This window comes from Daphnia pulex, chromosome 6 (assembly GCF_021134715.1).
Source record: "Daphnia pulex isolate KAP4 chromosome 6, ASM2113471v1".
In the NCBI taxonomy this organism is placed as follows: domain Eukaryota; kingdom Metazoa; phylum Arthropoda; class Branchiopoda; order Diplostraca; family Daphniidae; genus Daphnia; species Daphnia pulex.
The window spans coordinates 703,752-726,795 of NC_060022.1; the positions used below are offsets into that span (position 1 = coordinate 703,752).

Consider the following 23,044-nt stretch of genomic DNA (forward strand, 5'->3'; position numbering starts at 1 on the left):
AAAAAAAACTTTATTAGCTTCTTAGAATAAGATTTACTTTGTCTAGTAGTAGTAGCAGGTTTTCTTGAGAAAGAACCTTTTCAGTTGGTGCTCCCAGTCTCCTAAAAAATAAAATTCAATAAAGCAATCAATAAGCAACATTGAAACAGAAAGACTAGTAGTGTGATCACAATGCTTACCCGTCTTGTTCAATTTTGCTGCATTTTCTTGGCCACTGATTGACATTCTCGGTTTTTTGGATTGAGTATCTAAGACATAGTTTTCATTATAACAATCTTGACCAAATCTGTATTTAAACATAAAATAACAAAGGATTGTGTTATCTTTTACTTGTATGAGACACTTGAGGGCTGAATCCAATGAAATCATCTTCGAGTTCACCATCTCCATAGGCATTCCTTCTTTCTTGATCTGAGGCAGATGAATCATGAAATGGATGCAGATCCTTCCTATAAAAAGACACACATTAAGACAGATGAAGATGTGTCGAATAATGAAAGGTCTTACTTGGCTTTTATTTTTACTGAACGAAGATGCAGTAGATCTAGTCTCGTGTTCGACATTCTTAAGTTTGACTAGGAAGGGCTAGGAAAGTTCTGCACGACAGTGTTTAGAATTTGAAATATGTTTTCTCCGAATTTTCCGATATTTAAAGAGTTTTAAAGCATCCTTACGTTGTCTAATGGGGTTGCTGATGCTGACAGTAGAACTCCAAAGACAGAAGAACTCCACCGACAATAGAACCCCAATATTTTAAATCATTTCTAACAATTTCTTTGTCTGCGACAGGAGAACTCCAACGACATAAGAACTCCTCCGTTAAATTTCAGTGAATGTGAACCAGTCAGTTCACCAGCAGCAGCTGCTAATCCTGGCAAAAAGCCAGAAAACAATGTAAGAAGAAACATAAACAATTAATGATTTCAGGAGATCACAACAGGTATGGTTTAAGTCAATACAACCACAGACTAAAACTAACCACACATATTATTGAAATAGAACTATGTATCACACTGGGTAATCAAGAGTGTGCAGTCAGCATACTCAGCACTCTTCTTTCTAAAGACGAAATGAAATCCTGGAAGATGTCTTGAGGCTGTTGTCACTTTGTCCAACAGCGTCCTGGAAGAACTACTACTTTGCATCATCACAATTTAAAACATTCCAGCCACATTCCAGCACAGCATATCCTTTACAGATATGAGCTAACTACAACATTTGATATAAATTCACAGGTACAGGTCGTAGATAATGTAGAAGAACTGGAAAAGAAATAGAAATTGGTGGCTCTAGTATATTCACCTTAGGGGCCTTAGGGATTAATAATTCGGCAATTTTTCCGCAATTATGTAAAGGTTTGCTAAATTGATTTTAAAGTATTTTTGAAAAAAAAAATTTTCCTTCCGTTTCGTCCAGTCTTCCGGGTGCATAAGGAGTAAGGAATATGTTGGCTATCACTAGGTGGCTAAAATTATGTCTGCCAGATGGCGCGAGTGTCTTCGTTACTCAAGACGAAATTCCGCCATTTCTTAAAACACTGATTGGAAACCACATGTTGAAAACGTATCGTTGGATTGGATTAAGTAAATACGGCGTACTTTTCTTTCTTGACATTTTTATTCGTAATAATGGTAATTTCTCTTAAGATTCTTAGATGTGACTGTGATAATTATTTTTGTGTTAATTTAGGTATTTATCTGGTAACAGCTTATAATTTCTACATGGCAATTTTATCTGATCATGTGGCCTCGGTGTGGCCTGAGCAGCTGAACATTTTGCCAAAATGTCTCTTTTTCCTGTACCAGCTTCACATTGTCAGAAACACTTCAGGGTAAATATAATGTTCAACTTTCTAACTGTGTGACTACAGATTTAGTTAGTGCCTATCTCTTCAACCTATTTCAGTTGTGGAAATTGAACTTTTGAAAAGCTTGCCAACTGTACATTCCTTTGCAACATTTATTCTGAAGGATTTTGTAGTTTAACTTAACTTCGATCAAAATGTTTTGTCATTTGAAAAATTGTTGCTTGATAGTAATTGAGTTTTTTTTTTTTTTTTTTTTAAATAGGATTAACACCCTGGTATCTGGTAACAGCCTATAATTTCTGCATGGCAATTTCATCTGATCATGTGGCCTGAGCACCTGAACATTTTGCCAAAATGCCTCTTTTTCCTGTACCAGCTTCACGTTTGTCAGAAACACTTCAGAACAATTCAGGTAAATATAATGTTCAACTTTCTAACTGTGAGACTACAGATTTAGTTAGTGCCTATCTCTTCAACCTATTTCAGTTGTGGAAATTGAACCTTTGAAAAGCTTGCCAACTGTACATTCCTTTGCAACGTTTATTCTGAAGGATTTTGTAGTTCAACTTAACTTCAATCAAAATGTTTTGTCATTTAAGAAATTGTTGCTTGATAGTAATTGAGTTGTTTTTTTTTTTTTTTTAAATAGGATTAACACCCTGGTGGAGTTTGAGCTTCTTTGTTGCTGCCCAACTTACACGTGGATTTGACACAGCCAGCTGAGGGCTTTAATTCTTGTAAATAACATAAAGTGACATTTATTCGTCTTTTCATTGACAGCATTTCCATTGATGCTGAAGATTATTTAATTCATTTCATTTTGGTTATAGGTTAAGCGTTTGTATTCGCGTAGTTGCTGTCTGATGTGGGACGTTGTTGCAGCCTATGATGGTGAAAGATTTTTCTACATCAAGTTCAATTGGCCGTTCTTTGGTGCTGATGTTGTGTTACCGAAGTTGCATCATATTTTGTTAAATTGTCATCGTGACTATTGCAGTTTACGTTTATGAGTTCAGAAGCAACAAAAACAAATATGGGACGTTTATTTCAACAAATAATAAACATGTTTCCGGGATTGGGAAAGGAAAGTGGAGGATGTTGGAGGAGGGAGGGATGATATTTGAAGTTTGGATAAAAATTCTGTTAATCTATTACCCTACCAAATAATCTCCAAACCCCACAAACATATACCTTCCAATCCTTCAAACCCCGAAAACATACACCTACTAACCCTTAAATTTATACCCATAACCCTAAAAACCAATGTTAAACCTTAACCATGTAATATCTGTAATAAATAAAAATAAATGTTATATGGACCAATTTTTTATTTTATTTTTAAAATGTTCAAAAAATTCAATTAACAGAGCGTTCGGTTCAAGACGTTTTTCTTCTGTACGAGTTAAACGCAACCCGCCACCACCGCTGCGGCAATGAAACAAAAAGCGATGGTTAAGTTTTGCGGAAATCTGCGTCAGTCAAGTTTTTCAAACTCATCAACTTCTGTCGAATTTTGGATCTAGTCTACTGGTGCAAATAGCGATCCTATGTGTTTGGTAGTTATGAAGATGGTTGTTTAAAAAACAAACAATGTTGAGTTTTTTTGGCTACTCAAAACACCCCTTGTTTGTTTTTAAACAACCATTTTCTTAACTACCAAACGCATGGAATCGCGATTTGCACTAATAGACTAGTGCAAAATTCTTCGCGAGTTGTTGAATTAGAAAAATTTGTAACTTGACTGACGGAGATTTGCGCAAATAATAAACCATGGCTTTTTGTTTCATTGGGTAGTGGGTTGCATTGTTTAACTCGCACATGCTGTTATAGGATATGTCTACGGCCCCCAGAGATATTTATCTGGACCGAGAAGAAGAGAGAAGTACGAGGCAAGTTTTACTGGGGAGATGTAGTCATACTAGGCTTCCGGGTTAGACTCATGACCCTCCAAAAGTTTTCATCGGATCATGCGCCTTCCAAGTCCCCGTTCGACCAGAGCCCTCCCCTCCTCCTGGTTTCACAGCGGGTGAGTGACCACCGGCGGGCGTTGGTTAGTGGTTAGTTAGGGAAACGGGGCCACAGAAAAGAAGGGAGCCCAAATATGCACTTGTAATTGAATCTAACTACACAATTTATCAGTCTTCAATTACAGCATTCTCGCGTCGGTTTTCACCAATGGATGAAGTCCATGATCAGTAGCGAAGGATTACTCTGTAAGCAGAATGAACATTTATTTGGATGGCAATAATATTCAAGCAAGATTGTAGCGACATAAAGTAATACCTCGTAAAGAAGTCAATAAGGAGGATTCAAGGGTAGCATCCAACGGGTCAGCAAGCAACGGACCTTGTTGACTTTCTTGAAATGACAGGACTTTTCATAAAGTCTGCCATGCAAATTTAGAAACCAACAGTTTAGAATCTGTAAACAAAAAAAATAAAGAAAAACAAGTCACCTTGTTTATAGTTTGTGTCCTCAATGTGCTTGACGTCTATGATGTAATTAAGAATAATTAAACAGTTATCAGTATACACTTGAAATTGTCTCTGAAACATTAGACGGAGTGGGGATCAATACTTAAAATACATATTAGATTATTAGACTGTAAGGGAAAAAGTTCAGTGACATGAGAAGTGAACTTACACATGAAACCCCTGATCGATCAGTTATCCAGATGATAAGGTTCTCTAGATGATGGAATGAGAGATTGTTCCATGCTGGGGTTGGTGATCTAGCAAGTCTAATACACACAGCAGATAATTATGTTGAATCCTAATAAAAGATGAGAAGAATATGTTCCAGCAATTCTGTAATAAAGCTAGTGTTGGTCATTACCTGCATCATGTTGATGGCACATTCAGTAGAATACAATGATTTTGAACAAAATAGTTGACAGTAGGCTGCACGACTCTTTTACGTTTCCTCCTGTAAGTTGATGAGAAACGTTAAGGTTATCCAACATATACACGGAAAAGAACACATCACCGACAAGTTACAAACAAAATCACTCGAATTTACCTATGAATTCATTGGTATTTGTTTATTTCGGTATTTGTTTAGAAAAATAGCGTAACTTTTGACAGCAAACCGACATTAGCCCAGGACTGACACAATCAACACGCCATCTATTTGACACGTCTCAAAACTCAGTATTTGAAGGAAGGACTGGTCTTAAGATACTCACAAAACTTGAAAAGTGCATTTTTGTTTGCTAAAACTTAGCACTCAATCCTTAGAACTGTACATAGAACAAAGCTCACTTGCTAGTTTCATGCAAATTTTCCGGAAGTAAACCGGAAGTACGCGATAGCGCCTCAACCATTGAGCTGACGTCAAATTAAACCAAAATTCGTAATCTCCATAAAATTTGGGGTCAATTGGCTACACTTTAAACAAAATCCAACACTGTATCAAAATCGAGAATTTTCCTGAACTATATTATAGTTCAGTATTCGTAATAAGTTCAGGAAAATTTACGATTTTGGACGATTTTCCGATATTTTGAACTGATACTTAAAATCGACCCCAAATTTGATGAGAATCACGAATATTTGGATCTTTTTGGCGTCAGACGAATATTTACACAACTATTAACGAATTTAGAAACCGGAAGTAGACACAAAAGCAGTTATCGAAAATTTAACAAGTGAGCTTTGTTGGTGGAATAGTTATCGTCAGTTATCACTAAAAAATTACCACACAACCGTCAAACGTTTACAATGATGTGCAAAGTAACTGAAACTGACTAATTTGACAGCTGAAGATTGTCAAAGGCGTTGATAGGAAAAAGAAACGTTTAAGTAATACTTCGCTTGCGACTCGCAAGAAGGGCCTGATTTAGGAATTATTACTCAGACACAAAGTTTGAAGATTATAAGAAGATATTACATAAATATTACAAAGTAGTCACAGTTGGCAAGCTTTTCGAATATTACAAAAATGTAGTTCCAACCAATGGATAATTAACTAAGTTAAACCACATTTCTCGTGTACACTTAACTGAAAATTCTACAACAGAGAGGTCAAGTGTTTAATGAATGCACCAGAAGCAAGTTTTAGTCACAGGAATTTTCGCATATTTACTTTATCTACAACAGCATAATTTCAATTTGTCACACCTGAAGACAAATGATAAACAAAAGATGTGGACAAAGTAGTTAATTTGGATTCTTAGCTAGAAGTTTCCTGTCCTCACATGATCTTTATTACACAATCAGTCTTGGAACACACACAAACAGTCAGTCATGATTTGTAGGATGCCACTGGTTTCCTTTTCCAACAGTGACTGGTTACATTAAATTTCTTTCTTTGGGTTCACAAGCTCTTACCTGTTTAAATGAAGAAAAATCCAAATCTTGACGCGTGGTACAGCTCAGGTGGGCAACCGAGAAACAAGAGAAAACTTAATGAGAACGGGCATTTTCGCAATTACCGATTTAGTTTCTTTCACTTTTTAGCACATGCAGAAATAACATCTATTAACCAACTTGTCTATAACTATAACTAACGATGAAGGTGAACGAACGAAAATTCTGACGTTTTGGGGGAACAAGCGAGCAGACGTACTTTCGGGGAAACTGTCAAGCAGCGTTGCCATTTTATGAAAATCGACAGCCAAATAAAATGTTTTTTTTTTTTCAAAACACGATTAACACGTTAACAGAAAACACGATATAAAAACGTTAACAGAACACGAATTCCAAGAGAAATAAATCCATAGTCTTTATCTGTGATAGGAATATAATCAATTAAAAATGCAAAGTAATACCCGAATATTTCCATATTTATTTAACAAACGGTAAAAACTAAATAAAAAAAGATGAAGAAATTAGGGCAAGCAGCAAAACAGCTTGAACAGCTTAGGGAATGCAGTTAGTCTTGGCGAGTGAATTTACGACGTGTCATTATCCCAGATTCGATAACCAAATAGACTTGTTCCAAATTCTTCTCACCCCAGCGAATATTGTTGCGGATGACCTCCAGAATCCTGTCCGTGAAAGTTCGATTGAGTTTCTTGTCTTTATTTTCCAGGTCGGACAAAATCCGGGACATCTTTTTCGTGACGAATAAATCACATAAAGAAAAGCGGAATTGGGTATATTTCAAACCAATCAGATGCTCAACTGAATGAACAATTTACCTCTTTCAGTTCGTCTGGTGTACTCAGAAATTTGGCGGCGGAGGTGAGAAGCTTCAAATTATCGCCAGACCTTCTAAAACCAAAACTAAAAGTCCACGTAAATCGAAATTAAAAAAAAAAACCGACGTATTAAAATTCTAAAATTTAATGTGTTTCTACTGTCGCCCTAGGATCTCCCAGTTGGTCGCCAAAAAGTTCAACACCATGGAACGAGCGACGTGATTTTCCGTCATTTTCTCAATGGTGGCGAACGTTTCGTGCGGGTCCTGTTCGATTGTCGGCGAAAACACGCGCGAAAGAAGCTGTTTCAAACGATCACGATCTTGACTGCAACTCATGGCCGATAAAATCTTTGTCCGCTGTGACGACCACATGTCGCAAAGACTAGCTCGCCACGCCCAGTTCCATTCTTCCTTACCACCGTAGCGAATCACCGCACACCAATTGCGCTCCAAATGTTCTGTCATTGCCCTGAATTGTACGTAGGACCATTTTAAACGGTTCAATTCAACTTAAATCATATCCAAGGATGATGGAGAACTAGAGCGACTTGGACATTTACGGTGTCTCTCCTCGAATGCCTGGTTCTTACTGAGCGCAAGTGGATTGCTCGTGTTTACATACGTGTTGTGTCGGCCATCCATAACCAACTTGAAAATGACGTCAGTTGGTAAAGGAGATTCTTGATTTGGTGGCGGTGCTTTCCTATGTGTAGCGTGGCTAGCAATCTATCATACTTAAAACCAGCGCTTCCGAAGACTTTACCTCCACGACAGTATACGTTTTACGAGCGTCAGTTTGTGGTTTAAAGTTCGTGAAAAAGGACTAACAGCGTTACACTTCTGTAACCACTTTTTTTTTTATAGTCTGGAGTTACGGGTAACTACTGCGCTAATATCGCCAAGGCATCGTTAATCAGTGTATAATTTTAAGTAGCAACATGATATTCATCACACCACATTACCAATAGACAAGACAAGTGGTTCAACCGGTGAGGGGGAAAAAGTTGGAAAAGGTAAACAATAAGACTGGAGAACGACTAGATCTATAACTGGCATCTTCTATACACTTTCCGAGCATGGTATGTAAAAAGACTTTTTTTTTAACGTGTCGGTGGCGTAGGCAAAACTGTACAAGTTTCATCTAGTTGAAGGTTATCGTGAGGAATTTAATGATGTGCGAAAAGCACTTTGGATCAACTTTACAGCTAAAAGATAACTATCCTTTGCCAAAAAAAAGGACAGCTTCAGTTGCCGCAGGAATGCCAATCCAGCAGGACAGGGAAATCAAAATATGAAAGAAAAACGTGAAATTGTTTCTGATTGGGTCATGACATTTTTTTAAGTATTTTTTCCATCGAGTTTGTTACGAAGGTTTAATATCCACCAGGATGTGGATATAGAGCGGATTCATCTGTAAATCAAGGCGCTTGTACTTTAAGTTGCTTAGTCCGTCGACTTTCGAGCGTTTCGCTCCATTACGCATGACTCTGTAGCGATTGGGATTGGGCCGCGCTTTCTTGTGCGATAGCATGGTATAACGTGCGGTGCTGGGTGGGTATCGCGAGATGATCAATTTGTGATATTTTATCCGGCTCGACATGTCGTCGTCCTCGCCACCCCAGCCCCAAAATAAATTGGAGAATCCGTTTACTTTAATAAAATGCTCGGTCGTCATCGCGCTCACTCCTCCAAACAAGCCTTCGTAAGGTAACCTTTATCAAATAACAAAGCTCAATCAATGATGTGACGACTGATTACAAGTTGGCATGGTTTATCTATAATAATACCGATATTTGAAGACGTCAATCGCGACGGACATGTGACGTGGTTGTTCCGGACAAGAGTAGGTGTTGCGATCATCTTCCGGTAAGAGGTCTACATCGTGAAAGACGAAACACTGGAATCCATCTTGGCGTAAAGCCTCGGCAGCTCCAATGTTCATCAACATTGCGCGGTTGAACGGCGTCTCACCTTGAAATGAAAAGGACAAATTACAGCAATTTAATTGGGAGAAGTGTTTTTAATCTATACCAGATTGTTCAACGACGAAAATGCCGTAGTCAATTTGCTGTCGTTGAAGGAACGGATGCATGTGCTGAATAAATACTTGAAGGTGTTCCTCCCGCTTACGGTAAGGGATGATGATGGCGACTTTGTAATGAGCCTGACAATTAGGTGGATGGTATCTTCCGCCAGGCCCTAATAATGGACCATACTTTTCTTCAAACGTATTCATGGGCATCGCGACTTTGGACACGTTCATTCGCCCCACTTGAAATAGAAAACAGACCATGTTGTCATTTGAGAAAGTACCTTGTCGAGACTTCATAATTCATAGTAAAAGTAAAATTTCGAAATAAGAAACCCGGTCGAAGAAACTCGACGAGAGAGAGAGAGAGTTATTTTAATGGTAAAACTCACCGAGTAATGGCGACACTAGAGGACACATTAAAGGCTTTCGCGTGAAATTGAGCGAGTCGGCCAACAAATCAAGCTGATACGGATCAGAGCTGTTGCTGCTCTGAAGAGCGATCAATGTCATGTTAGCCGTGGCGGAGTAGTTGAAGTCGGTGTCGTTGTACGTTCCTGCCGCAGCGGACAACCGAGGCGCCGTCAAATTGAAGGTGAAATAGGCCTCGTTGATTCTTCTATTTTCTTCATAGAAAACTCCGAAACCGTATTCAAAAAACACCAATACGGCCAAAGCCGTAATCGCTACTTTGTAGCAATGTGTCCGTATAAAGCCGCAGAACATGGCGTCGATATTTACATCTGATGTAGCCAGGTTCCAAAACCATTAAAGGAGAAAAGGAGCTAGTAAAGTAGAAACATGGCCAACGTCGTCGCCAACTTCCTGAGTCACTTGGCACCACAATGGATGGTGACGTTTGTCCCTTATCTGACTATCGATGCTATCAAGTAGAAAAAAACGGGAGATTCGGCGACTTCAGCTCAATTTGCAAATCAATAGAGCCAGAGATCGATTAAATCTATAAATGCAGAGTCTAGGAGATAGAGGCCGAAGAGCCGATGCTGAAAGAACACGTTCAATTCTCACAGCCGGTAGAATCCTGATGGCACCTAACTGACGCAATCATGGCAAGTCACGAACTACCGCATCATCTGTGAAAAAAAAAAGATGGAATAAAATAATAATAAAAGAATGACAATACAACACAAACATGGCGACAGAGAAGACGGTCAGTTTTCAAAATCTTAAGCACGTCGGCAAAAAGCTGCAACAGTATACCGTTGGTCGGTGGTTTCTATGACAACGAGCAAGCCTCTTTCAGCCTAGACGTTTAGGGAAGCTGAAGTATTCAATGTACTGTAAAACTGAACTAGACTTTATCACACAGACTGTATTGAAAACTATGTTTACCGTTGATAACGATAAGATATACCATCTTTAAAAACACACAGCACAGATTGTTCTTTCTATTTCATTTGCTGTATTGACAGCAATTCAGTGTGTGTACGCCGTATGACAGGCAGTCGAGCGATATGGACGATGAACGGATGAACGAATCGATAAGCTGTTTTACCATGCACAACAGAGGTTTCACGAACGTAAGTTGAATTAAGCCGGGATAGCTGGCTAAATCTAGACTTTAACGACTACGACTAACTCGAAGAAGAAACGATGCCCAACACATATATACACAAACACACATACAGTTTACATTTGTGCAGTTACACAAGTGACGTGCTCGCCCCTGTACGACGCCTTTCGGTACTTTCCCTGTCAAACACACCTAACCCACTAACATCCTTCGTGAGAAAAAAATCCGCCCCTTTCTCCTCGACTGGTTCTGTCAGAGTACACACGTACGTAACCGAGGCCTAACACCAATATTCCATTTTGATATTCAACACCAAAAAATCTGAGGTGCTCCCAGGCCGGGTCTAATTACGAACTTCACACAAATTACCTTAGCTGTACAGGATCTGATTTGATGAATCCGTAAAACACATGGGGCAGAGTTAAGAAAGCTATACAATATGTATGACAGGTAGCTCGTTCACCTGCTTTCACTCTTAACAACAGTCCCAGAACAACTGTTTTGTGTCACTTTTACCACTTTCTGAAGAGTTTCTCTGCAAGCAAACAGCTGATCGAACACAGCCATCTAGCGGCTAAGAGTTGCAATAAAAATGTAAAAATACCTTACGCAAGGCACGACACGGTACGAATAAAAAAGAGTTTAAACTTTAAACCAAATAAATACGTTGAAATATAATGATATTAAATAGTATTAAAAATACAATACATAAAAAAATATTTTTGGGGTTTCCTGCTACATATTTCATGAGAAAAACCCAAAAAAAAGTCTGAAATAAAATAGATAAAAACACATTTGACATTCCGAGATAATTTCCCAACATTGGTAATCGAAACAGCAGGAAGCAAAATTTCGAAACCGTGCATTGTGCCGGATTATTTTCCTTAAAGACGCCAAAATGCTAACTGATTCAAATGAGGACGAAATAACCGAAAAATGGTCTTGTAGTTTATTCCTAAATCATCACTGTTATACACTCATTTGTTGGGCGAGGTTCGCATCTAATTAGTTAAAAGTTTAGATATGAGTAAGTTGAACAGACACGAAAGGATGGGAGTCAAAACACAGTGGGGGGGGGGGGGGGTGTACAGAAGCTACATTATATGCTAATTATTAATGGGAAGAGGGCAAGATTCGATGCGAACAGGTTCAATCAGGTAAATAAAGAAGAGTGAACTTGCACATTGACAGAGAATACATGAAAAGATATGAAACGAAAGCAGAAATACACGAAAGCCCAGCTCCTGGCTGATGAATGAAGAAGAAGAAGAAGAAAAAAAAATGACGCTCAACTGTACAAATATTTGTTAAAGGGGTGTGTTGTCTTTTCTTTTTCTTTACTTTATTTTATAGAGGGAAATGGACGAGAAGGTAAGGGGGAAACAAGTGACTAACACTGCTGATAGTGTGTGTGTGTGTGTGTATTCTTCAAGGAAATGCGATTGTTTTGTGCCATTTAGGAGATTTGGAATTTATGCTGGGAGGCCACGAAGATTGGATTTAACAACGCAATCGACAACCCATCGCCTTAAGTTTGTTGTTGTGTTTTCGCAAAATTGGTGAGTCTAAATATCATCTGCTCAATGGCGTTTATTTCTGTCTCATTCATGTCTCGTGGAAAAATGCATCATTCCACTCTTCTTCTTTCCATTCAAGTCCAAATGGAGGTTAATTGCACCAGAACGGAGCACCGTGTAAGGTATACAATCATCAAGCACTTGTGTTACAAAAGATCCAAAAATTAGTTGTGAACCGATAACCCACAAGAAGATATATTTAATCATACCTGGTCTCATCATCCCAATCTGACCCAGAACCAGAGTCAGAACCTGACTCGGAATCAGAAATCTCCATAGCCACTCGACGGGCTAGAATAGAGGCGACATCGTGAAGAGCATCCATTCGACCCTTTTCACCTTGCTGTTGCTGTCCCTTCTCTACTTTACGTAACGATATACCTACAAAAAAAAAAAGAGTAAACCAGTTTTTAGTTTCGTTTTGAGTCAATAACCGACTCAAATTTAAATTACCATCTCGAATGGCCTTAAGAAGGTCACTCCGTCCATCAAGCGCTGGAACAGGAATAGGAGGTCCACGGGGGGTCAATTTGGCCGCTTGCAACAACAGAGGCGATGATTGAATCGCTTCAACCACTCCCCTTCCTGGTGATCCTTTGGGCGGCGAAGTGCTCGACAATTTGTTGATATCGCCATTAGCCACAACGTGACCATTGTCACGCGGTGGGCTGCTGAGTGGCATCGGCGGCGGCGGTGGCGGCGGTGGAGGAGCCATTCGCATGTCGGGCGGGGCGGTATCAGGAAGCGGAGGAGGCGGTGGGAGCGGCAAATCAGATTCGGAAGAGCTTTCGCGGCTCTCACGCGGTGGCATCAGCATAGCGGAAGGTGGCAGAGGTGGTGGTGGAGGAGGAGGAGGAGTGCTTGATGGAGGACCCGAGTTGACCATGACGGACGAGATGTACGGCGGATTGGGCAGTTGCGACAGCCTATCAGCGCTGGAATAGGTCTCTGACGGTGGTGGAGGTGGTGGCGGAAGCGATTCTCTACCCATAGTTCCAACAATGGACGTCTGATGGCTCATGCGATTTCTGGTCGGTGTCGACCCACTCTGCTGCGTCGTGTTGGGCGAGTGATTCATTTGCCTGCCGGATTCAACCAGACTGTTAGTTCATGATTATTCAATATTTTTCATCAAAGCGTAAACGGTACGACATTAAGAAGACGCAGCTTAATCAATTAAGCGTAGCAAAGCAAAGCTCGACAGACAATATGAACAAATGATGAGACGACAAATTCGTGATGTAACGAGATCAATAAAGTGACACTGGAGTAATAATGAGTGAGTTATCTACAGTATCTCTTCTATTGGGTTATTTGGTTAGTTTACCCGGGTGGGGCTGGTGGAGGCTGCGTGGGCCTTCCTGATGTGGTCCGTTGCAACGTCCGGTTGTGGTGATTCATCATTCCAGGGCCATAGTGACTGGATGCTGCGGCAGCTGCGTGCTGGTGATATTGTGCCTGATGATGCAGTTGCTGCTGCTGCTGCTGCTGAAGCTGCAGCAGCGAATCGGCAGTGTAAGGCGGAGGCGGATACTGCGGGTAGCCGTCGTCGTAAGGCGGAGGCGGCAGAGAAATTCCGGCAGGTCTGTAAAAAGCGTCGGACGCCAGCGACAGATGGAGACAAGCCATGAAGCGACAACATTTTTAAAATGTGAAATTCCAAGCACACGATAGAGGCAAAGAGACCGATGACAATTGTTGGGAACAAATAAAATTGACGCCAACACCCTCTCACACGTTGACAACATCAATTTCATTTGACAGACAGCCAACAAAAGTAAAAAAACGTGTGATTTAACCGACCTGTACACATTGTCTTGCGGATTACGCGAGTTCCTGGATGCGTAGATGGCCTCTTCGCTAGGGTAATTACGTTTCACTTCAATGCTGTTAGGGCGCGGGGGCCGTGATGTTGAACTGGGATCCGGTAACATGGTTCCATCCTCCAAATACAACGCCTGTGAAATTTAATTTGGCAAGACCACATTGGCAAAAGGCATTAGGAAAATAGTTGACAATTGTTTTGTACGGGCAGTATTACCTGAGGCGACTGATACAGCGCGTTCTGTGGGCTAATGTACTCGCCCTTGTTAATGGCCAGCTCACGGTGCTTTTCCCGAGTGTTGTGCGGTTGCCGGACCCGTTTCTTGTGGCGACCGCCTCCGCTGCTTCCGCCTCCGCCACCACCGCCGCCATCATTTCTGCCTCGATGCGGCTGTGAAACGGTACAAAATATCAGTTGTTGATCGCACAACATTTCAAAGCAAAAAAGAAAAAAAGAAAAAGAAAAAAAGGAAATTCGACGGTAGATGTGGGTTGAAAAGAGAACTTGCCTCGGACGGAGTGCCATCCGCATACTGAGAAGCATGTTCAAAGTCAAAATAATGATTTTTGTCGTTTTTTTTATTTAGTGTTACAGTTGTTTTGAAACCACAAGACAGCAATGATTTCTATTCGATACTAATGCTAATGGCCAAACATTTGGATGTTGTAGCTCGTAAAAAATAAACGAGGGAAAGTACAGAATTATTCATTAACCTAATTTTAAGCTTGAATGATTCCATAACAGGAAAAATAAAACATTTTCTGTCTGTTATGTTTAGGACGTTATTGCAGAAAATATGTTACAGATATATAGCCCTCCCTCCGCTGTTACTAAACGTGCGTTCCGCTGAGAACGGTCTGAGAATTCACGAACGTCACCGACCCAGATCGTTTATCGACTCTTCATCATTTCCCCCCTCAAGAAAAGAAAAAAATTCTAATAAAGCAAAGAATGAACCGTTTATACGGCCCTCATTATTCCAACGACAAGATACATGTCGACCGGTTGGTGGAGGTTGAGTGGCAGGTGAATGTAAATTGGCAAGAGACCGGCTTTCTCTCTCTAGGTCACAATTGTATTTAAAATGAAAGACGAAATAAATGTCTATACCTTGCGTCCCTTGTCGTTGAGGATGCGCTCAGTGTCTTTGAGCATCTCCTGTCGCCACAAGTCAAAGAAGTAATCCGGGTCCGTGTAGAATTTGAGCCCGTCCTTTCCATCGTCCCTAAAAAAGGCAAAAGAGATATCATCATCAGAATATTTTAAATACCAGTTTGAGCTGAGAAACTGAAAAAAAGTTCATTGGAATAATATGGACCAGGTTGTCGGAACGGCGGTCGTAAAGGACGTTTGAAGGGGAGCTCGATGTGGGCTAACTTTGCGAAAGGCACGTCGGAATGTCGACGTCACGGCAGCCCAGCGTTTGACTCGTTGAATCAAATCGCTGGCTATGCTGCCACCCCGGCTAAGCGTACGAGATTTGTTACATTCCTGTTGTCCACCAATTCCAACGTCCGGACGAACATCGGTAAATTCTCCGCCATGCCTGCCGCGGACTAACGGTGGCGGGGTAACTTTGACGGCCTGCAGAGAAACGGATCGCTGGAGACGACGCCGGCGGATGGGTGGAATGGGCTTTGCGGCTTCGATCGAGGATGTCGGAGGGGTTTCGATAACGGGCAAATCTGGGAGAACTGTATCATCTTCCTTTTCCACATCGACTTCAGCTAACCGCTTTTCGAGAAACTGCAGAAACTCATCAGTCAACCCTTCGATGGCACTGGTTTCCTTTGGTGGCTCTGCTTCCGCCGGCTCTGCTTCCGGCGGAGAGAGCGGAAAGAATTGGTCCTCCAGACCGAAAACCCACGAATCGCCTTGTTGTTGGTGTTGCGGCTGGATCGCCTGCCAATGGTACAGGCCCTCCTCTCCAAACCAGCAACAATTAGAGCTTCCGGCGTTTCGCTTATTATCGTCCGGATGGATCTGGGTCGATGGGCACAAACTGCAAGACATCACTCATTCACTCACTCAAGGCAGACTAGATTAAAGATGTGATTCAATTTCTTTCATTTCGCTTCCGCACATCCTCGGTATCAAAAACGCATCTGGGTCACCAACTTCTTTCGTCGTCGTCGGTCCAGTTCAATTGACCGACAAAAGTGTACAACAGGTGGCTCGGCGAACTTGCGTGCGTCCAGGTCTCACGGACGCCTTTTCTCAAGAGAAATTACGAGTAAATCGCGTCATAAAACGCCGAGTCTCTGGCACCGAGGACACAACCACCACATAAAAGCTAATCGCGATCCCTCCCCGCTGGGTTCTTGTTCGATATCCGTTTCGTAATGCCTTTTCGCTCGATTTCGCTTTAGGTTTCTCAATTTCGGGCAAAGATACACACGACACTGATTGCTTGTCCTTTTCCTTCACTGCTAGTAGTGGTAGATAATAGATGTCACACAGGACTTGCGAGTGGGACCAATCCGCTCGGCACGGCTGAAGACGATCGACTGAAGCACCGTAACAATGCGACCAATCGACGACTACAAGAACGGAAAGAGAGAGAAAGAAAAAACAAACTAACTAGAGATGGGAGGAGACCAAACATAACACGCCAGCTGGACTCGCGTAACAGCGCATTTCTTCTCGGAGAACGGATTGGGTGGTGGTGTATTAGGTTTGTAGGTTGCTCCGGTTCAACTAGTAACTCCCGCAGGCACACTGGACCGGTCCGTGAAATTTTTTTTTGGCCATAGCCACCCAGTCCAGTCCGGTCTGGACGACAAACGGGAGGATGCGGCAGAAACACCTATAATATTTTGCGTTTTGGGAATGAGGACGAGACGGTTTTCCCTACCGGTATCCGCGGACTCGTCATACGCAAAACCAGTCCCATCTGGCAGCCATTCCATCAATTTACAAGAACCTTACACGAGGCGATTGCTTTACACACACACACACGAAAAAGAAAAGGGTAATAATAACAATAACACGTTGCTCGGACAACGACGTACTAGAGTCCCGAGTCCAACGCCCGGTTGGATAGTTGTTGGCCGGCAATGCAATCTGACTCGCATCCCGCCGGCAATGAGGCATCTATTATACATTCACACTGGCATACGCCCTGGTCGATATGAGATTCCCCAGTCGGGCGTTAATAGAAACACAGAGCTCAAGGCCCGGCTACCGCGCCCTGGCTGCTCGCTCGCCTAACAAGTCGTCATAATCGAATCAACCTCCATTCGCTTCCCCCCTTATTATTATTATTTCTTTTTTTTTCTCTCTCTCTCAATATAGAACTTTCTCACCATCTCTATAGCACCAAGGAGAGAGAGAGAGACTTGGTGGCCGCAAGTGCTTTTAGATTACGGCAAAGCTGCAGGGGGAAAAAACATGATTCCACTCGACTGACGACGGCCGTTCGGAAATCTCACCAACCGGCCGGTGTATCTCCCACAAGATAATACAACGCCGATACTCCCATCTTTTCGCTTTATCCCTCGCCTCGTTCACACGGACGATTTGCTAGCATAAGCGTAACCAACTTCCGGCTAGCGTATGCCCTGTACGCGTCCTGCAGCCATACCTCACGATTTGCGCCAACGATTCTTAACAAACGTATTAACAGCATTGGCTATTACGTGTGATTTCATTATCTGGAATGATGACATTGCCAAGTTGGTCACGTTCTGCTTTATGGTCGGAGGCCTCGTGACCCCCTGCTGAGATTTCGGCTCCCGGCTAGGGTTCTATACATGCTAAAAATATCAAAGTAGTCATTATGCTTACCGGTATACATTGAGCTTGTCCAGAGGTGGGGGTTTATCACAGTGATGGTATGTATCTGCCATCGCTGTGGGAATAGTCAGCTTAGAGACAACCTGCTGATCGAAAACCACACTGCTTTTGAAGGCTTTGCGAAGGTGGATGTCTTGCAGTGAGACTTCCTCCACGGTGCTGTCCAGTTGAGTGACTTTGACTGCCAGTCTATCTATCCTGGCCTGTAAGCTGGAAGAACGAATATGGAGGGCCTCGGTCTCCTTGTAAAGCTCACCAAACATGTCTTCGGCATGATGGCTAAGGCTTGAGAGTTGTCGGATAATATTGGCCAATGTTCCATTGGTGACTCCTTCCAAGTCATTTGGAAGTTGGAGGTGTTCAGGCAATGTGTCCCTTGACACATAAACGGGAGAAATGACTCTTTTTGGCAGAGGCATTTTAAATCACTTCCTAAAAGATTACAGATGGTTTAGTTCTTTGGGATAACTTGTCATAATCACTACACCCTAGACCCTACACTTGCAATATCTGATTTTAACACTCTTATCATGTTGTTACTATAAATACTTGCACAGCTATTTACAACAGCTAAATAACTGTTTTTTTTTCTTCTAAAATTACACACCCAACCGTAATCAGTCGTAAATACAAACTAGCGTTTGACACCTAGAATGACGCATTTTCCTTCAAAACAACTTGAACGCAAAGCAACGTCAAAACCCACTGGTTGGTAAGAATTTGAAAGCGTGACATACCTATCGTTCTATCCCGACGGAATTGCAATATTTCATCGTTTTAATCACTCCAAAGTATGAAAAACATCAAAAACAACATACACGCCCACAAGATGCTAGCCCACCAAGCAAAGAGGACTAACACTAATCTCTAAATTTTGGCAGTGCAATGATGGCGTGTCGGCGTTGCCAAGCCACCAAAAAGAGAAGCATCGTTTGAAAAAAATAAAATAAAATCTTCACGCACGCAGGAAAATTACAAATATGTTTTATACTTTATTGAAATGGTTTTTCTTTTTCCCTACAATTAAGTACATTCATTTTAAATCAGCTCTTAATTTTATGGTCTTCTATTTGGGGTTGGACTGCTGTTTCATTTGCTGCTGGTAAAGATTTCAAATCTATATAATCTTTGACCTCTATTGCAGTTTTGACTTTTGGTGGCTTGTAGTATTCAAAAGTTTTAAAGTGTTTTAAAATGTTTCCTAAAATAAAAATTATTGCTTATAAATTATTTGAATAAACTCATTGTTTTCTATACTATACCTGACACTATCGGGTGAATGGTGAATTCCTTTGCCAATGCCAGAGCATCATATTTAGCAGGATCCTGTTGATGTCTCCCGATAAGCACTAGTGCTTGGCGAATACTCAATTTCCCTCTTGTTACTCTGACAGGTTCTTGGTAACCAAATTCTGCTTGTTCAACACTTTTTCTGTGTGATGGAAGGGGCTTTTCTGTGCTTATAGGTATTTCTGGTTTGTCATGTGAAGTTACATAAACTTCTTTCAGGCGACTGTTTAAGGTCTCATCTTTATTGTTGGATTGTTCCTCCATCAAATGTGGATTATCTAATAAACAATAACTATTTTTAGAATACGAATCACTATTAATAAAATCTCAAAAATACGTACTTTTCATGATTTCGTCAATTCTCTTCTGTGTGGTAGGGTGCCATGGAGCCGATATTGGCTTTTCCTTTGCCAACACTCTTTCGGTACGCGCTTCCACAGCAAAATTCTTAAAGGGCCTCATAGCTCTTTTCGTAATTTTAGCAGTTATATTCCCCATTGCGATTGTGACGAACTTTTCAACTTTACAAATTCAAACGAATCTCGCAACTGAAAATATTAGGTAATACTAATACCAAAGGCAAATACCAAGTGCAAAAGCAGTCGACAATCAAAAGTGTATTTATTTCAGGTTGACGGCGAACGCCATCTCGTGTACATGAATGAAAATATAAACTTTGGAGGGAAGCAAAAAAAAATCAGATTGCCGGTAATGCCACTATTAGAACGTTTCGAAAAGTACAAATGAGGCGACTTGTTCCCCTGTGTTGACCACGTGAAGAATACCCGCTTTAAGGTCAACAAGTCTCGTAGACGAGTTGAGTAAAATGCGACTTGGAACATGGGGATTGCTTCTAAATTCGACGCTTCCTTTGAGTCGCACGACCTGTATAACAAAAAATTTTTTAAATAAAGATTTAAATCAGTTACACCAGTTAAAGTTACCATTATCGGGTTATTAATTTTCAGAGCAAAAACAATTTTTGGCAGTAGATGAACCAACGACATGCTGTGTTCAGCGTTAGACAGTTGCTGTACTCGTACAGGATCGCCGGGTGAGGCCAAATAAAGATTGAATTGCGTCCGTAGATGACTGCGGTTTGGCACCGGAAGTGTAGACGGATCAATGGCGGAACTTAATGGGGCTTGGTTCGTTGAATTCGCAGATCGGAGCATAGTTCTTTTCAGTACTTCTTCAATAAGTCCAGAATCTAAATCCAATGAATACTTTGACATACAATTCAAATTTTAAATGAACTATAAAAAAAAAATACCATCCCCATGGGCATAGATGTCGTTTTCGAGATCGTTCAACTGTTGCGAGGATTTTACAGGGGATTGGAGTCGTTTAGTTGACGACTGTTTCTTTGAAGAATCGGGGAATCTTCTTCTCTTTGACAAAGGAGTTTCCTCGCTTGATTCTTCTAAAGACAAAACAGTTTGTTTGTAAATAAACAAAAGAGTGTGCACTGCGAGGCAAATTTTGTTTAAAATTCAGTTATCATTACCGTTTGCACGAGATGTTGAAGGCCTAATAAGTGGAGTTTCCTTTTGCGATCTCTTGTGCAGTTCTGCATTTGCAACATCTTCTGGAATGCTAATAGACTGCTCAACTCTATTCGGTGAAGATTCCTTGACCAAAGTAAGCGTTCGCCTGGGAGTCCGGGGCGGTGGTACCGGTTCGGGTAGGAAACGGAATTTCGAAGTTTTGGGTGTACCCAATTCTGAAACTTTGTTAGCGACTGAGGCTGGCGTTTTTAAAGTGGCAGAAGGAACCGAAATTTTATGACTTTTTGTTTTCTGAGGACTGAGAAAAATGTTATCGTCTTCGCCATCATCTTCGTCGTGCTCTTCGTCTTCCACTTTGTCGTCCTCTTCGTCTTCCACTTTGTCGTCCTCTTCGTCTTCCACTTTGTCGTCCTCTTCGTCCCCAACTTCGTCCCCAACTTCGTCCTCCACTTCGTCCTCCACTTCGTCCTCTACTTCGTCCTCTACTTCAGATTCTGAGCTGCTCAAGAAACGGTACTTCCTTTCTACAAATACAAATGAACATGAAAACTTTTAATTCGCGAAAATTTAGTTTTAAACAACAACCTTTGGATTTGTCTGCGGTTTTTAAGGTCATCCTATGCGCTTCGTCATTTTTAGCTTCAGACTTTTTAGTTTCCACTCTACTGTGGTTGTCTATGATTACAAAATAAACATAATTATGTAAAACGAAATTTAAAGTTTCACAAATATTTACCTAAGGACTTGGTAGGAGAACTTGAACTTTGTCTCTTTGGTCGACCGATACCACGACTGCGACCCTTGTTTTCACGTAATGTTGGGTCTAACAATTCAAATTTGTATAATGGTTAATAAGACAGTTTCAGTAAATAAGACTTTTTTTTTTAATTAAGCCACAATTTCTAAATTAACTTGCCCGTAGACTTTGTGGGTTTACTTTTCGATCCTCCTGCAGACAAATCCGTTTCCACTACTTCATCCACAATTGTTGAAACTTTGTTCCCGCGCGGATTTTTTTTCGTAATGTTATCTACAGAAAAAAAGAATTCAAATTTCAAGAAGCTGCTAGATGAATTTTGAAAACATGCAAATTAATTGTTCAAAATACCTTTGTCTAAATGTTCGGTGGATGACGTGGCTGGTTCTTCAGCTGAGATAGTTTTCCGTTCTGAAGCAACCATGGGCCGTTTCGCGGCTGGTTCAGGTGAATCACCAGTTTCTGTAGATCGGCTTTCGGCATTTGTCTTTCCTCTTTTTTTAGCCGATGGAGGATTTTTAGTGGTTGCTTTTACCTTATTTCTAGCTGATGGTCCTGGTTTCGTTTTTTTATCAATTTTTCCCGACAAGGATTCGGGCTCTTGAAAAAAATCATCCGAATCGGAATTTGTTCTCAATTTTTTCTTCTTTTCAATTGGTGCTAGTAACAGCATAAATTTTTCAATAAAAAAAAAACTTTATTAGCTTCTTAGAATAAGATTTACTTTGTCTAGTAGTAGTAGCAGGTTTTCTTGAGAAAGAACCTTTCAGTTGGTGCTCCCGGTCTCCTAAAAATAAAATTCGATAAAGCAATTCAATACGCAACATTGAAACAGAAACATTAGTGTGATCACAATTCACAATGATGCTTACCTGTCTTGTTCAATTTTGCTGCATTTTCTTGGCCACTGATTGACATTCTCTGTTTTTGGGATTGAGTAGTATCTAAGAAATAGTTTTCATTATAACAATCTTGACAAAATCTGTATTTAAACATAATTAAATAACAAAGGAATGTGTTATCTTTTACTTGTATGAGACACTTGAGGGCTGAATCCAATGAAATCATCTTCGACTTCATCATCTCCAGAGGCATCACTTCTTTCTTGATCTGAGGCAGATGAATCATAAAATGGATGCAGATCCTTCCTATTAAAAGACACACACATTAAGACAGATGAAGATGTGTCGAATAATGAAAGGTCTTACTTGGCTTTATTTTTACTGTACGAAGATGCAGTAGATAGTCTCGTGTTCGACATTCTTAAGTTTGACTAGGAAGGGCTAGGAAAGTTCTGCACGACAGTGTTTGGAATGTGAAATATGTTTTCTCCGAATTTTCCGATATTTAAAGAGTTTTAAAACGTGTAAAAGTAAAGACGAGAGATGAAATCTTACTGAAACTTCCAACTTGGCGAACACTGTACAAATGCTCAAAAATTGCCAATGGTAACAGTTGACATTAACTATTATTAAGCTGTCACCTGGCGGGATTTATTTACATCCCGCTATTATTGTTCATTGTTGGGATCAGAGGGCTGGGATTGTGCTTTTTCGAATCGCGTAAGCAGCGCCACCACCTACCGCAACGTTGTGACTTGTGTCGTATTATATATTTAACGCTGATCTTCTGTCAGTGGTCAGCTCGGGTCAGCTTCTGTTATCCGAATTACGAAAAGCTAATAAACTCCCAAGTCAACATTAAATATCGCCATAATATTTTTATTTTTTTTAGGATAGGTCACTGGCGACGTTACTTAATAACATCAAAAAGAAAATTG

At 40.8% G+C, this 23,044-nt stretch overlaps 6 protein-coding genes and 1 long non-coding RNA gene across 19 annotated transcripts; 1 reads left to right on the forward strand and 6 right to left on the reverse strand.

The window, feature by feature from the left end:
* Nucleotides 1–37: 37 nt before the first annotated feature.
* LOC124196249 lies at nucleotides 38–22,803 on the reverse strand. Its single transcript, XM_046591166.1, has 5 exons — nucleotides 22,612–22,803; nucleotides 508–649; nucleotides 331–449; nucleotides 180–248; nucleotides 38–101 (listed from the first exon to the last, which is right to left on the reverse strand). The coding sequence occupies exons 2-5, from the start codon at nucleotides 561–563 to the stop codon at nucleotides 43–45; spliced, it is 303 nt and encodes a 100-aa protein (XP_046447122.1). The 5' UTR covers nucleotides 564–649; nucleotides 22,612–22,803; the 3' UTR covers nucleotides 38–42.
* On the forward strand, nucleotides 772–3,131 carry LOC124196250. 2 transcript variants are annotated; one of them, XR_006875627.1, is made up of 7 exons: nucleotides 772–940; nucleotides 1,000–1,235; nucleotides 1,462–1,631; nucleotides 1,690–1,831; nucleotides 2,070–2,219; nucleotides 2,457–2,544; nucleotides 2,638–3,131. It is a non-coding gene; the product is annotated as an uncharacterized LOC124196250 (long non-coding RNA). The 2 variants fall into 2 exon arrangements; XR_006875628.1 differs by lacking the exons at nucleotides 772–940; nucleotides 1,000–1,235 and adding an exon at nucleotides 1,255–1,355 and having other exon boundaries at nucleotides 1,417–1,631; nucleotides 2,638–3,122.
* On the reverse strand, nucleotides 6,648–7,720 carry LOC124196248 (aminopeptidase N-like). Its single transcript, XM_046591165.1, has 3 exons — nucleotides 7,107–7,720; nucleotides 6,948–7,026; nucleotides 6,648–6,859 (listed from the first exon to the last, which is right to left on the reverse strand). Exons 1-3 carry the CDS (start codon nucleotides 7,412–7,414, stop codon nucleotides 6,680–6,682), a joined length of 567 nt encoding a protein of 188 aa, XP_046447121.1. The 5' UTR covers nucleotides 7,415–7,720; the 3' UTR covers nucleotides 6,648–6,679.
* LOC124196246 (beta-1,4-galactosyltransferase 4-like) lies at nucleotides 7,854–11,063 on the reverse strand. 3 transcript variants are annotated; one of them, XM_046591160.1, is made up of 5 exons: nucleotides 10,882–11,063; nucleotides 9,371–10,072; nucleotides 8,981–9,220; nucleotides 8,737–8,920; nucleotides 7,854–8,661 (listed from the first exon to the last, which is right to left on the reverse strand). In XM_046591160.1, exons 2-5 carry the CDS (start codon nucleotides 9,702–9,704, stop codon nucleotides 8,313–8,315), a joined length of 1,107 nt encoding a protein of 368 aa, XP_046447116.1. In that variant the 5' UTR covers nucleotides 9,705–10,072; nucleotides 10,882–11,063; the 3' UTR covers nucleotides 7,854–8,312. The 3 variants fall into 3 exon arrangements, with proteins under 3 accessions (XP_046447116.1, XP_046447118.1, XP_046447117.1); XM_046591162.1 differs by lacking the exon at nucleotides 10,882–11,063 and adding an exon at nucleotides 10,332–10,857; XM_046591161.1 differs by lacking the exon at nucleotides 10,882–11,063 and adding an exon at nucleotides 10,200–10,857.
* LOC124196242 (wiskott-Aldrich syndrome protein family member 3-like) lies at nucleotides 11,448–18,607 on the reverse strand. Of its 4 annotated transcripts, XM_046591147.1 has the most exons (9): nucleotides 18,447–18,607; nucleotides 17,701–18,141; nucleotides 15,025–15,139; nucleotides 14,131–14,304; nucleotides 13,893–14,047; nucleotides 13,417–13,674; nucleotides 12,543–13,171; nucleotides 12,299–12,470; nucleotides 11,448–12,229 (listed from the first exon to the last, which is right to left on the reverse strand). In XM_046591147.1, the coding sequence occupies exons 2-9, from the start codon at nucleotides 18,126–18,128 to the stop codon at nucleotides 12,223–12,225; spliced, it is 1,938 nt and encodes a 645-aa protein (XP_046447103.1). In that variant the 5' UTR covers nucleotides 18,129–18,141; nucleotides 18,447–18,607; the 3' UTR covers nucleotides 11,448–12,222. The 4 variants fall into 4 exon arrangements, with proteins under 4 accessions (XP_046447103.1, XP_046447105.1, XP_046447101.1 ...); XM_046591149.1 differs by lacking the exon at nucleotides 13,417–13,674; XM_046591145.1 differs by lacking the exons at nucleotides 17,701–18,141; nucleotides 18,447–18,607 and adding an exon at nucleotides 15,233–16,818.
* Nucleotides 18,689–19,499, reverse strand: LOC124196247 (protein NDUFAF4 homolog). The gene is made up of 3 exons (XM_046591164.1): nucleotides 19,341–19,499; nucleotides 18,972–19,277; nucleotides 18,689–18,910 (listed from the first exon to the last, which is right to left on the reverse strand). The coding sequence occupies exons 1-3, from the start codon at nucleotides 19,495–19,497 to the stop codon at nucleotides 18,753–18,755; spliced, it is 621 nt and encodes a 206-aa protein (XP_046447120.1). The 5' UTR covers nucleotides 19,498–19,499; the 3' UTR covers nucleotides 18,689–18,752.
* Nucleotides 19,602–22,703, reverse strand: LOC124196243 (bromodomain adjacent to zinc finger domain protein 2B-like). Of its 7 annotated transcripts, none has more exons than XM_046591155.1 (13): nucleotides 22,473–22,703; nucleotides 22,294–22,412; nucleotides 22,137–22,235; nucleotides 21,989–22,051; nucleotides 21,616–21,924; nucleotides 21,424–21,537; nucleotides 21,244–21,330; nucleotides 21,093–21,182; nucleotides 20,970–21,031; nucleotides 20,507–20,921; nucleotides 20,273–20,422; nucleotides 19,944–20,209; nucleotides 19,602–19,884 (listed from the first exon to the last, which is right to left on the reverse strand). In XM_046591155.1, exons 1-13 carry the CDS (start codon nucleotides 22,523–22,525, stop codon nucleotides 19,720–19,722), a joined length of 1,992 nt encoding a protein of 663 aa, XP_046447111.1. In that variant the 5' UTR covers nucleotides 22,526–22,703; the 3' UTR covers nucleotides 19,602–19,719. The 7 variants fall into 7 exon arrangements, with proteins under 7 accessions (XP_046447111.1, XP_046447110.1, XP_046447107.1 ...); XM_046591154.1 differs by having other exon boundaries at nucleotides 20,507–20,933; XM_046591151.1 differs by having other exon boundaries at nucleotides 20,273–20,419; nucleotides 20,507–21,031.
* Nucleotides 22,804–23,044: the final 241 nt, after the last annotated feature.

Coding starts and splice junctions, on each gene's coding strand:
- LOC124196249 (XM_046591166.1), bottom strand. CDS start 563: ATGTCGAACACGAGACTAGATCTACTGCATCTTCGTTCAGTAAAAATA. Junction 249..330: donor CCCTCAAGTGTCTCATACAA/GTAAAAGATAAC, acceptor ACTATGTCTTAG/ATACTCAATCCAAAAAACCG. Junction 102..179: donor AGCAAAATTGAACAAGACGG/GTAAGCATTGTG, acceptor TTTATTTTTTAG/GAGACTGGGAGCACCAACTG.
- LOC124196248 (XM_046591165.1), bottom strand. CDS start 7,414: ATGACAGAACATTTGGAGCGCAATTGGTGTGCGGTGATTCGCTACGGT. Junction 7,027..7,106: donor TGGGAGATCCTAGGGCGACA/GTAGAAACACAT, acceptor TTTTAGTTTTGG/TTTTAGAAGGTCTGGCGATA. Junction 6,860..6,947: donor CACCAGACGAACTGAAAGAG/GTAAATTGTTCA, acceptor GTCACGAAAAAG/ATGTCCCGGATTTTGTCCGA.
- LOC124196243 (XM_046591150.1), bottom strand. CDS start 22,525: ATGTCGAACACGAGACTATCTACTGCATCTTCGTACAGTAAAAATAAA. Junction 21,925..21,988: donor TGCTACTACTACTAGACAAA/GTAAATCTTATT, acceptor TGCTGTTACTAG/CACCAATTGAAAAGAAGAAA. Junction 21,183..21,243: donor TTCTCCTACCAAGTCCTTAG/GTAAATATTTGT, acceptor TTGTAATCATAG/ACAACCACAGTAGAGTGGAA.
- LOC124196247 (XM_046591164.1), bottom strand. CDS start 19,497: ATGGGGAATATAACTGCTAAAATTACGAAAAGAGCTATGAGGCCCTTT. Junction 19,278..19,340: donor AATTGACGAAATCATGAAAA/GTACGTATTTTT, acceptor ATTGTTTATTAG/ATAATCCACATTTGATGGAG. Junction 18,911..18,971: donor CATTCACCCGATAGTGTCAG/GTATAGTATAGA, acceptor TTTTTATTTTAG/GAAACATTTTAAAACACTTT.
- LOC124196242 (XM_046591145.1), bottom strand. CDS start 15,927: ATGTCTTGCAGTTTGTGCCCATCGACCCAGATCCATCCGGACGATAAT. Junction 14,305..15,024: donor TCAACGACAAGGGACGCAAG/GTATAGACATTT, acceptor ACCGTTTCACAG/CCGCATCGAGGCAGAAATGA. Junction 13,172..13,416: donor CCTCCACCAGCCCCACCCGG/GTAAACTAACCA, acceptor TGAATCCGGCAG/GCAAATGAATCACTCGCCCA.
- LOC124196246 (XM_046591160.1), bottom strand. CDS start 9,704: ATGTTCTGCGGCTTTATACGGACACATTGCTACAAAGTAGCGATTACG. Junction 9,221..9,370: donor TCTAGTGTCGCCATTACTCG/GTGAGTTTTACC, acceptor TTCTATTTCAAG/TGGGGCGAATGAACGTGTCC. Junction 8,921..8,980: donor TTTCGTCGTTGAACAATCTG/GTATAGATTAAA, acceptor TTTCATTTCAAG/GTGAGACGCCGTTCAACCGC.